Genomic DNA, 12,987 nt, shown 5'->3' on the forward strand with positions numbered 1-12,987 from the left:
AAGTTCTTTCTCACACAGGTACTTCTCCTCTTATTGAAATGGTAACCAAACATAATATGAAATTCATGGGATATATCCTTAGGCAATACGAAATATGTTTACATAAGTTAGCCGTTTCATGAAAGCAAAAAGAGGAAAGTGAAAACAAGGCCATCCACGTATAACATGGCCTCACACCTTGACATAAGACCTAAAATTTGTGTGCACCAGATGGGAAGAGGCTTTGGAAGTAGCCTATGATCAATCTATATGCAGAGAACTTGCTCACCTATGCACTGAACAGCACGGGAGGACCTAAGTCTAAAGAAGTCAGACCAAACTAAAAAAACAAAACATTTAGATTTCACTAATCATAAAAAGCAACATAGAATTACTGGCTAAATTAAACTTATCTATTAAAATATAGAGCGAAGCTAAAACAACAATAACTAAATGCAAAAGTTATAGGGCAGGAAGAAGTCTAAGAATAAGGTGAATTGATGTAGTAAAGAAGCCTAAACAAAAAGGTGATATATAAGAACAGACATATTGCAAGAAATCATCTGCTAAATCTCCTTACAGGCCTCCAAGTAAAAAAAATTTAATGAAGTAAAAAAAAAAGAAATTTTCCAAAAAAACAAAACAAAAAAAAAACCCACTAAATTCAGCAGCAAGACAGAAAAATGAACAAAGTCTAAAAAGAGTTATGTGTTTACAAAAGTGTTTTCTCAATTAAAAGAAATAAAGACCTGGTTTGTTCAAGCTTTGTCTCACCTTAAAAACTTTTCTGCTATTACTTTCATCAAAATCTGAACATGTGTAGATTCTCTCTGCTTGCTTCTTCAGACATAACATCAAATCTCTATATGTGTAAATAGATTATTAACATTGTAGAGAAATATGTAGGTGACATTTGACGAGAATAAAAGATAATTTGTTTTTTGTTTTTTTAAACAAATCTTTCCAAGACATTCATTTATTACTATTGTTTAAAAAAAAAGATATTTTTATTTACTTTTATAAAAATATCAAATTTGTATCAGTGTCAAGAGCAGGGGGTGTGTAAGATGTGAGATTGTGTGTGTTTGTTTATTTTATTAGTTGTGAGGTTGAATTGCCTTAGCACGGGATTTTCAAAGGGGGGAAAATAAGGTTTCCTGTCGTCAGTCTAGTTAGTTGGAGAGCTGACCTGGTCTGAGTAGGGTGCTTGTGATTGTTTATCAGTATTTATGCCTAGCGTAAGATGTTATATTATTATTCTTGCCATGTGTGTGAAAGGACTATTTGGGGGTAATACTATGTGTGGCATTAATGGCCTTTATTAACTGAATCTAGTCTAAGCGCCCTGTAGTATTAATTTGGGCACATTTAGTACTTTTAGTCATTGAAGATAATGTATTCCATGTTACATGTGTAACCTATTGTTGGCTGTCAATAAATACTAATTCTATACTCCTTCGTAGAGTGGTACTTTACAATACTTGTACATGTAAAGCTCTGCATGTGAAAATCATATCCCTGTAACTTACGACACGCCAAAGAAGTAACCCAAACCATTTACACAGTTCCTATAACTCATCTCCCCTTGTGGCTTCATTTCCTTCTCTTTTCTTTTCAGCAGTGCATTAGGTTAAAAAAAATGAAGAGCCACAAATTCCATATCTTTTCTAAACTCTCTCTCTCCCCTCCCCTAAAGCCCTTCCTCCCTCTCCCAATCTCTCTCTCAAACTTTCTCAATATTAAACACAAGAAGCTGCTTTGCACAAGACTACAACATTACTACCAAGAGTATAACATTTCAATATTTATAAAATACTAAGACTAAGACTGCTTTATTGATCCTTATGGAAATTTGTTCTGATTGCAAGGGCTATTTTTCTCATATACAGACAACACAACAGAAACATACACATAAATAGAACAGAAACAATGTAAATAAATGTTTCATACCATTAATTAAGAATGCTTATTGAAACAATAAAAGACTCCACAAACACAATCCAGTCCCATCTCCAAGTTTAAACTGCTTTTTTAAAAAAAAATTCCTCCCTAACTCTATCTCCCTTATTTATTTCTTATCCCTTCATTTATGAAACAATGAAGTCATGTGACTCTTAAGCTTTCTGTTATCAAACCACTCCTGATGTCTGACATGTTGTAAGAACACAAAGAACAAGACAATGCTAATTTGTGCTGGTATAAGTGCCTTTGAACCAACTCACCTGTGTGCAAGTGGAGATGAAAATGACTTTTGCAAATACTCTTCTAAGACATCACTAAATTTTTTGAACTTGTCTTCATGGAGTAAATTAAAGATATGAACCTAGATACAAATATTTAATTTATTTAATTAGTAATTATAATAATAATAATAATAATAATTTTATTTATAAAGCGCTGTTAACAAACAAAATGTAGGCTCAAGGCACTGTAATAACATTACAAACACAAACACAACAATAGAAATCATAAACTAATCTAAAAAAGTTTTAAACAAGTAGGTCTTAATGTTCTTCTTAAAAGTGGTATAGCATGTTGTCTGTCTGAGATCAATGGGGAGTGAGTTCCAAACCTTTGGTCCGTGCCCTGAAAAATCCCGCAGACCGTAGCTTTTAAGGGAGAAACGTGGCACTACTAAAAGCGTTGAGTCCATTGAGCGCAGGGCTCTCTGGGGGACATATGGAGTAACCAGTTCTCTAAGGTACAGGGGCATCTCATTGTTATATATACACTGATGACAATTATGACACCAATCCAAGAAAACTCAATATGAAAGTAAGGCACTGGGTATGAAAAAAGTAAAAGAAAATAATTAACTCTTTCTCTCCTAACTGACGATACCAGCGTTGATTCCACCAGAATGTGGTAAATAAATACGGAGAGAAAGAGTTAAGAAAGATATAAAGAAGTAGGGTAGGTTTAACTTTTAAAAAAACTGACCAAAGTTTGAAAAATCTCCATTGCAAATGGAACTTGTTCCTTCTCACCAGCTGTAAACATGTCAAACAGAGCATCCAGAACATCTTGAAGATACTGTAAAATTAGAAGATGAATTTACAAAAATCATTATTAAAAAGCCAAAGTAAATCTATTATCATGGTGTACATTTTTTTTAAATAAATTTTATTACATTTTTGATATCATAAATAGGGTAATATATGTAGCATTTGAGGCATAAATGTTTTAAAAAAAAAATAAATAAATTGTGGTACACAACAGAATGCAGATAATTCAATTATAGACCTGCATCTTCTATTACTCTGTCTAGGCTACAATCTCTCAACAATGCAGAATCTAGATTTAATTCCTTTCATAAAATACATGTATTATCTAGTTTTGATTTCAATCAGTAAGTGTATGCTGCATTTGGTTAAATAAATTAATTGAATTTCTCACACAGTGAAAGTATCTGGGTTTTTAAGTTCTCACAGAGCACATTTAAATCTGGTTATTTCTTATATCACTAATAGTGAACATATGCAATATCCAGGTTAGATGCCTCTAAATAGACTTGACACTACTTACTTACCCGAACTAATTCTTGACCTTTCAGTTTGATTAAACTATCTAAATGATACAGAATTTTACTAGGATTTGATCTCCATTGTAAAACATTCAACAGTTCAGCTGAGGAAATAGAAATTGTAAAACATTCAACAGTTCAGCAGAGGAGATAGAAATTGCTTAAGTGAAAAACACATTTGTATTTTTTGACACTATACATTTGTACTCTTTGAGAAAACAGCCTTTGATTTGTTAGATCACACTTTACAATGGTACACTTGGATACAAGAGTCACATTAGGGGAAAAAAGGCTGTCAAAAATACTGACAAATCCTATTTTACATGTGGATTTGTTATCCACTTATTCAGACTTATTTTTCATTTAATCAGACCAATCAAATGAGAAAAATAAGTCACAAGTTGGACATGTGGAACTTCAACAGGTTGAAAATTATGAATAATTTTTATCCATGAACAATGAGCTACAATCTACAATGAAACTGAAGACTATTATGCTGCAATTATTAATTAAAATGGGAGAAAGGTACATGACTGTATCAGCAGACCAGAAAAATGGAGATCAAGCCCATAATGAGTCGGTGGAATTGACAACTCATGATACATGGAATAGCACTATAACTTTATCTCACTATTTTATGCAAAAGGGCTGCATGTAAGTGGTGAATTTATTCAAGTGCATTCCAACAAGAAAACACATCAAATCACACTGGATAAGTTCTTGTGGAATTTATCAATTCGCTTTTTAAAATTATGCTTCATTTGCTGGGTACCTAATAAAGTATTATGGATCCTTTTGAAAAACATGTCTGAAAATTTATTTTTATTAAACAAAGTTTATATACAACAGTAGTTAATGTTCGTTTATTCGCTATACAAGTGTATCACACAATAAAAATTAAATAAGCTTTTTTTTTTTTTTTTTCGTAAATGTTCTGTATGTTTCAGTTGTTCCTTCATACTTAAAGATAATTTACTTCCGAGTCCAAAATTCCCGCAGGAATTTGGGGGGCAGGGTTTGAACCCGGGACCATCGATAAATCCGAATGACAGTCCAGCACGCAAACCGCACGACCAGGCAGCCATTTAATGTTACACAAATTTTTGCGCATACTATTGGGCATATTTGTGTAACTGGATCAGCCGCTTATTAGGACCAGAACAATAGCATCACAATAAGATCTAATTAATTTTAATCAATTGTTTCAAAAGTTTTTTACTTTTTTGAGCAAATTTTGTAGAGCAAAGCAATGTTCTAATGCTTAAAAACTCTCTTGATGATTGCTGGTAGGGACTGTGTTCATTGGATGATTTTTTGAAATCTTCACTCTCATCCCTCAGATAGGACAGGCGAAGATAATTTTTCACTTTGCTGGAATCATCACACTGAAACAAGAGACATCCATTGTGTTTACAAAAAAAAAATGTCAGCAAAGATTAATATAATAACAAAGATTAATATAGAGAGCAATGTCCCAAAAATATATTCTACAAATAAAAAAAATATCCATATTGGAATTTTGACTGAACATATATAGGCAAGGATTGTTAAAATTTAAAACAAAAATATATATAAAAAAAAAAAAATTACAGACACAAAGTATTTTCAACAAAAACATACAAAACACAATTTGTTTTCCATTTTTGAAAAGAATACCAATAAATTAATAAGTTGATAATACTGACAGGTAAAAGAAAGCTAAAAAATTATAACTTGAAAAGACAGACTAAAAGTCAAATTGTCATTAATTGAAAAAGCGACAAAAAAAAAATGGAGAGCGTGCTTACCTTGTAGATACGTAGATCATATTTACCGTCCTCTTGAGCTATGTTACCTTGTTTAGTTAACGATAAAAAGGCAAAGCCGTACATCTTTTTCTCAGCTTTATCTCGATCTGTTGACAGAAAATAGTACATATCTTTCAGGATACATTTGAAATGTGAACTAAATAGTTAGCTCTTAAAAGTTGAGCTTTTATTGATCGTGCAATAGAAATGTAAACTAAAAATTTTCTATTAACGCAAAGATATTTTATCTAGATATTAAACTGTAATATCAAGGCGGTCCTTCTGTCAAATTCTGTAACATGGAGAACAACTAAAGCAGCAACAAAAAAAGTACAGATCTTCATCAAGAGATGTTGTCAGGGAGAGGTATGGCGAGAATGAATGTTAGTTTGATATTTTGGTATGATTGTTATATCCCCTTGTTATGAATGCGAAGTGTTGCACGTGTTGTGAACTGAGTGATTAAGTCTTCGTTGAATGTGCGAGAGAATGTGCTAGCCAGTAAGGTCTTGCTCCCGGTCCAGGAAGGTTGGATAGTCGCTTCCTGGACTGGTGTTTGTTTAGTAATATTTATTGTGCATTATTTGAGCTATATTGGATATTAAAATATCATTGTTATATTCTTGGAGATCTAGAGTTGGAGTTGATGTGTATCTAGTGGTAACTGTTCTTATTTGAGTAACTAAGCAAGTATTAATAAGTGTAATTCAGTATTCATACCCCTAACGAGCCAAGTCAATAAACACAAGAACAAGAGACAAGCAGCAGCTGTATATATATAATTTGAACCTCTGACAGATGTTTGAGAAATATCTTGAAAATACACTGGTAATGACAAAATAGAAAACATCAAACTGTGGGAGATGGGTAGACAGAGAAATATAGAGGTGCAGATCTTAGAGAGAAAGTGGAAATGGATTGGTCACTCACTCTTAGAAAAGGGTGAATACCAACAACAGAACTAGACAGGCCTTGGAGTGGAACCCCCAGGGCACAAAACATAGAGGAAGACCAAAAAGAACATGGTGACGCAGTGTGCTAGATGAAGCAGCGAAGACAGGAAAGAGCTGGGAAGTTATTAAAAAACTAGCAAGAGACTGTGGAGAGTGGCGTATTTTTACTGAAGCTCTATGTTCCACAAGGAAAGATGATGATGATGAATGCAAAATATAAAAGTTGTGAAATCTTACTGGAGCAATGACAAAGTTCAATTCTTATATGTGCTACATTGAATTTCTCTATTGGAATGGATAACTGTGGACCAAAAAATAAAAAAAGCAGTTGAGTAATAATCATACAATTGCATTTATTTCAATTAAATTACAATGATATTCAGTTTGAATATTATTTTAGAGGACTTAAGGAATTTAAGTTACTGCTAAATAGCACTAACACATTAAAAATTAAAATGGCATCGTTCTCTTATCATTTCATAATGACCAATGAGTTGAACTTCCATGCACTGGTATCAACATAAAAAGTGACATCAGCTGAACTTTGAACCAATATACCTTCAACATAGCCACATTCAACCTCAAACCCATTCACACTCACACACCTCCCAGCTATGAGAAGACAAGATTGGAAGAATAAAAATGTATGACTATAAAAACACCATTTACTCAACAATTTTGTAAGTTGTTTTTTTATAGTAGAATTCATTCTTAGTAGGAAGCATATTGAGACTACAGAAGTGCTACCCTTGAAAAAAATAAGTACTTCAAATAGTCATATATTGACTCAAATAGTTTCAACTATTACAAGGCATATCAGGGAAGTCACAAACAAAGCTTTAAAAAATACTATTTCAATGCTACATTTACTTTTGTTTATCAATCATTATAAGTGAAGTCAGATCTACATTAAAATTAAGCTAGACTCAAGATATTTACCCGAATAGTTTCTTGCCACTTTGGTGTATTGCTATGATACAACACATAGGAAAAAAAAGTAGAAGACATCTGGTCACCAGAAGCAGAAAGAATGCAGTCCTGGAATAAATTAGTTTTTTTTTCAGGGTATTTTGACAATCAGTATGCGTTTGTCCAGTATACAAGTTTTGGTAAAAAAGTTCTTGCTTTTCATGTTTTTAAATTGACAATAGTTTGTCCACATTAGTGCACTTATCAAATGCTTCAATGACAAACTCTGCTTTTGTGTAATTAGTAATTCTTTCAAATCACTGGAGACATAAATAGTTTCTTTTATTCTAACTTGAACATGTTTGCCACTTTTTTTTTTTGTTATTTCACAAGCAGGCAGTAATAGAATGGACAATGAATGCAAGAGACTCCAGTAAAGCTGTTCATCAAGGAGAGGTTACTGATTCCGAACTCCAAACTTCAAGAGGGAACCATGAGAAAAAGTCACAAGTGGAGAATAAAGACTATCAAACTAATGTAAAAGTCAGAAGTGGAGAATACAGACTATCAAACTAATGTCCTTCTAGCAGCTCTTGTAAATAAGTTAAAGCCTAATGTAATAGCAAGCATTCCTTTGAATCTTGTCAGAAAGGTCAAAAAAAACATTATGATGCACAGGCATGCTAAATCCTAGGAATGTGCTAAGGCAAGAAAACATTTCTGTTATCATTTTATACAGGGAGGCATATTGTGATATGCCTAATCAGGGTTTGTAGATAGAGTTTGTGCAGATCAGAAGATTGATAGAGTGTCTCTGTATGTGTAGTATTACTCTGCGCTCTTAATAACATACAGATCAAGATAAAGTAATCAACAGGCATAGATCAAATATGAATGTTTAATCCAGAACTGGAATGATCAAGTCTCAGTCCCTATAACAAAGATGCGGCTCCTGTGAAAGCCTAGCCTTAATTGTCTGTTTACCTATATCTAAGCTACAGACTTGCTTTGAATCAATGTCATCACAATTGCACTTTCACTAGCAGTCACTTAAAGTGCATCTCTACAATAGATACATTGTTATAACTCTGCCCTGCGCAAAGCCCTCTAGTTGGTGCTGAAGGCAGCTCAACAGAAGGTAAGGAATTCAAAGAACTGGATGAGCTTGGTTGCAAGAAACTGAAACAAGAGCTTCAGCTCTGATGGAAGGTGATCAGAATCTGAAGAGCTAACTATTTCAATTAGAACTGGATGGGGGGAAGCTATTGAATAAGAGAAATGAATGAATGGGTACCATGTAGGGTCAGATGAACTGGAGAGTCTAATCACACTGATTCTGAAATCAAAACCAAATTGTTTGTAACTTGTAAATCAAAACGTTTGTCATTTTGTTTGTACTTTGCAATTATTAGTCTTATAACATGGTGAAATAAATAATTTTATAACTACAACAGAAGTTTACAATGATATTTTAAAATGATTATTTACCTTAATGATTTCATAATTATGATTATTGACAGTGACTCGAGCTTCAATGTTTTTGGAAGCAGTTTTTGATCCTCTGTCAAAGTCTGCACCAATCAAAGTTAAATAAAGATCATTTCTAACTTCACCTAGAAAAAAAATGTTTAAACAGAACAATTAGTATGATACCAAATAATAATGATAATGGTAATGTCTTCGATTTTGAAGATTAAGGATGAGTGCAGTATTTTACATGCCCACTTAAAAACAAATACAGAAATCACAAATTTTAACAGAGGGACTTCTATTATGTAAAAAAAAGTAGTCACTGGTCTAAAGGAATAAATGTTAATCAATTGATATTTTTTAGTAGACACCTATGTTAATAAATCTACTTACCAGGATTGATAAATTCTGAAAATCCCATCCTTTGAGTTAACACAACTGAAGGTTTATTGAACAGCATTGGGTTGTCTATTTTCACATTCTTCATGTCACCATGTAATATTTTCACTGACAAAGTAATGCCTGGAAAAAAAAAAAAAGATTTAAGTTTTGCAGCAACTTGGAGACCTAATCCAATGGTTAAAGTACAGTGTGTTGGATTGCCAAAAAGAAAACCAAAGGATCTTTGTACTTAACCATAGTTTAAGTTAACCATAGTATATGTCAAGAAAATTTAATTTTTTATTTTCTCTAAGACTTCAATTAAATAAAATAAGCAATAGATGAAAGAGAAAAATTTATTAATCTAAAAAATACAAGACATGATTTCAGCTTTCACAGAATGGAGTAAATTACAATTTAAGCCTATTTACATTCTAACAATATACCTGCTACAGTATACATTAATTAGATAAATTTACATTGGTCAAGTGTTGGACTATCAAGAATCAACTATAATGTTATAGTGTCTGATACTAAAGTTTTGAAGACTTTATTAGCAAAAAATTGTATATATACTGATGTCAAAAATGTGGTTTACTCTAGCTATAGTTAGTTTATAATTAAAGTCTAAATAGCTTTAGTTTATGATGAAACAAATTTCTACTTAAAAACACTTAAGTTTATTTAGTAAAAAAACATTCAGTTTAGTTTAAATAGCTTTGGTTAAAGATGTAACAAATGTTTTATTTAAATAGCTTTCGTTTAGGATTGGTAGCTTAATTTTAAAAGAAAACTTGTCTGATGTAAGAAATACAATTTTTAAAACTGACCCTGGTTCTGTTTATCTATCAAGGACTTTCCCAGCAACTGCACTTGCCTTCTGATTAATGATTCATGCATATTGAAAAAATTTTCATTGTCAACACTGAAACAAACAACACAAGTTGCGATTCTTAAAAAGATCAAAGCCACAATAAAATATGTGAAATTGTGTGAGTTAGCACATGGGAAAACATATGACTACATTGATGAGAGTCTTGTTTCAATCCTGGAAGCTCAATTTCTACCGTTTTTCTCATGTCAACATTTTATGCTTTTATAATTTTCTCTTTCAGTTACAAATGTAAATTCAAGAGAGAAAGATAACTACATTTTTCTGATATTTACTTTGTATTGTGGTAGCCCAATTCAGTTTGTTATTATCTTTTTAACTTCATCTTCAAATGATTTCATCTACAAATTTGGTTGAATATCTTATAGCTGGAAAGGGGAGTCACATCTTTCCTTAGGTTTCTTATAGCTTGGCCTGTTCTTAAACATGTAGTAGATCATGTAGTAGATTTGAGTAGATCTGTGTGTTGGGGTTGTCTGATTTTAAATTTGTTTCGTACTTAAAAATGTCTGTAAAGATTGAGTGCTCTACACTTTGCTGGGTTGTCTGATTATTAGTTTTTTTTTAAGAGCCATCTGCTAAGTTGTTAGCCCCTAAATTTGATTTGAATACTGACCAGTGAACACTTAGGAAATATTCAAGTTCTGCTTCTGGTTGGATCTGGAACAAATCTTTCAAACACAAAACTAAAGAAATAAAAAAAAAAGGACAGAATTACACCAAATGTTAAAATGTAGTATGTGTTAGTGATGTGCCATAATCTAGCCACACAGTAGGAATATAGCAATAAGATAACCAGTGAATTAATTATACTGCCACACTATGTAATATTTTGATGAGAGTAAATCAAAGCAATCATTGATATCATGTGAATTTGATAATATGATAACCTGAGACCATATTCTCCAGCTATATTGTGTAAGTGTGACAATATGATAACCTATATTGTGTGAATTTGATAATATCGTTATAATCCTGGTGGTGACACAGATGGGGGTAGTGCTGTGTGTTTTTAGACAATGCAAATCGCCCCAGGCCAGCTCTAGACAAGCGTTCAACTGTGAAGAGTGACAGAACACGCCAGTTCGGCAAGGACCTGTGTTGTAAATATTACGCACGCAAGTCAATGCGAATGTGATCAACCTGAGTGGTCAAGCGACATTCCATCCAGTTCTAGAAGGCCTGTAGGGACCCTATATAAGAGCGAATGTGTTGGAGTCAAACCGCTTCATGTTTCCTCACAATGTGACCAGTACGAGGGGAAGTCAGAACCAGCATGGTGTGTGAAGTCAGCCCAGAATAAAGGCCAGGTTTTTGTACAGTCAGTGTTAATGTTGTTGCCAATTGTACAGTTTGGCTGTGATGTATTTGAAATTAAACTGCTACTTTGGAGCCCTGAGTTATCAAGTTCTTAGAGTTAGTTGTGTGGTGTGGTGCAGTTTGCAGAGAGCCTGGATAGTGAGAAATGTAACAATATCAAGAGACCAGAGACCATATTATTTATCCATATTGGGTGAATGTAGCAGTTTGCTTGTTGAAAAAATGAAAATAAAACTTAATTGTTATATAATTGTAAAATTAAACATTCATTGACAACTTTAAACTTTAAAATTTTTCCCCTCTAAAAAGATCTTGTCTTCTTAAGAGGTAAGGTATCAGCTTAATTAATTACATTTGCAGACATCATAGGAAGTATAACTAGATAGAAATAAATAAGAAACCTGATATCCCCCAGGGTCTTCGATACTGAAAGACTGGTAATTTCTTGAAGCTGCCTTCAGAGTTTAAACGACCTGTCAAAAGAAAAAGTTAAGTTGCTTAATAATGCTGCCAAACAATGAGACACATACACATATTTGTATCCTGATCACTACTGTTACAGTTTTTCTTTCCTTACTTGTGCACACACTCGTCCATCTTTCAAATGTAATCTATTTGTAGCATTGCCAACACTTATTTGTACAACAATTTTTTTTTTCTTTTAAATGATCCATAGAATAAGTACATAATCAGACATAGTCAGTATAACATGAGAATACACATAGAAGCTAAAAAGGAAGAGGGGAGGGGGGTTAATATGGAAATCATGAACATAAATAACTAATGTAACGCTTAATACTGATACAAACTAACACATAAATTTAAAAACAAACATGTGCACTGTGTTTCTGGCCCTAGTCATTCTAGCCTGCATTTATTTTGACACAGTTTCTTCGATATTCCTCTCAATAAATTATTATGGTGTAGTTGTTTTAAAAGTATTATTTCTGACATTTTATTTTATCATTTAAGTTTCTTTTTATTAAACAAATCTCATTTTCGGTATATTAAAACAACATTTATTTCAATTACCTTTTCTGAAAATCTGGACAACCAAGTAAAAAACATTTATTTCAATTACCTTTTCTGAAAATCTGGACAACCAAGTAAAAAACATTTATTTCAATTACCTTTTCTGAAAATCTGGACAACCAAGTAAAAAACATTTATTTCAATTACCTTTTCTGAAAATCTGGACAACCAAGTAAAAAACATTTATTTCAATTACCTTTTCTGAAAATCTGGACAACCAAGTAAAAAACATTTATTTCAATTACCTTTTCTGAAAATCTGGACAACCAAGTAAAAAACATTTATTTCAATTACCTTTTCTGAAAATCTGGACAACCAAGTAAAAAACATTTATTTCAATTACCTTTTCTGAAAATCTGGACAACCAAGTAAAAAACATTTATTTCAATTACCTTTTCTGAAAATCTGGACAACCAAGTAAAAAACATTTATTTCAATTACCTTTTCTGAAAATCTGGACAACCAAGTAAAAAACATTTATTTCAATTACCTTTTCTGAAAATCTGGACAACCAAGTAAAAAACATTTATTTCAATTACCTTTTCTGAAAATCTGGACAACCAAGTAAAAAACATTTATTTCAATTACCTTTTCTGAAAATCTGGACAACCAAGTAAAAAACATTTATTTCAATTACCTTTTCTGAAAATCTGGACAACCAAGTAAAAAACATTTATTTCAATTACCTTTTCTGAAAATCTGGACAACCAAGTAAAAAACATTTATTTCAATTACCTTTTC

The 12,987-nt window shown here is 32.3% G+C and overlaps 1 protein-coding gene across 4 annotated transcripts in view; it reads right to left on the minus strand.

Moving 5' to 3' along the window:
* The window catches only part of LOC106078744 (dedicator of cytokinesis protein 3-like), a 104,514-nt gene that overhangs the window by 67,421 nt on the left and 24,106 nt on the right, over positions 1-12,987 (minus strand). For all 4 annotated transcript variants that reach the window (XM_056028082.1, XM_056028083.1, XM_056028080.1 and 1 more), the window contains exons 12-24: positions 11,616-11,687; positions 10,511-10,580; positions 9,833-9,927; positions 9,015-9,143; positions 8,640-8,764; positions 7,182-7,280; positions 6,480-6,543; positions 5,290-5,396; positions 4,722-4,887; positions 3,509-3,606; positions 2,920-3,012; positions 2,202-2,302; positions 754-841 (exon numbers count right to left, since the gene is read on the minus strand). In XM_056028082.1, the coding sequence (XP_055884057.1) occupies positions 754-841; positions 2,202-2,302; positions 2,920-3,012; positions 3,509-3,606; positions 4,722-4,887; positions 5,290-5,396; positions 6,480-6,543; positions 7,182-7,280; positions 8,640-8,764; positions 9,015-9,143; positions 9,833-9,927; positions 10,511-10,580; positions 11,616-11,687 (1,307 nt within the window). The remainder of the gene's footprint in view (positions 1-753; positions 842-2,201; positions 2,303-2,919; positions 3,013-3,508; positions 3,607-4,721; positions 4,888-5,289; positions 5,397-6,479; positions 6,544-7,181; positions 7,281-8,639; positions 8,765-9,014; positions 9,144-9,832; positions 9,928-10,510; positions 10,581-11,615; positions 11,688-12,987) is intronic.

This window comes from Biomphalaria glabrata, chromosome 4 (assembly GCF_947242115.1).
Source record: "Biomphalaria glabrata chromosome 4, xgBioGlab47.1, whole genome shotgun sequence".
NCBI lineage: Eukaryota > Metazoa > Mollusca > Gastropoda > Planorbidae > Biomphalaria > Biomphalaria glabrata.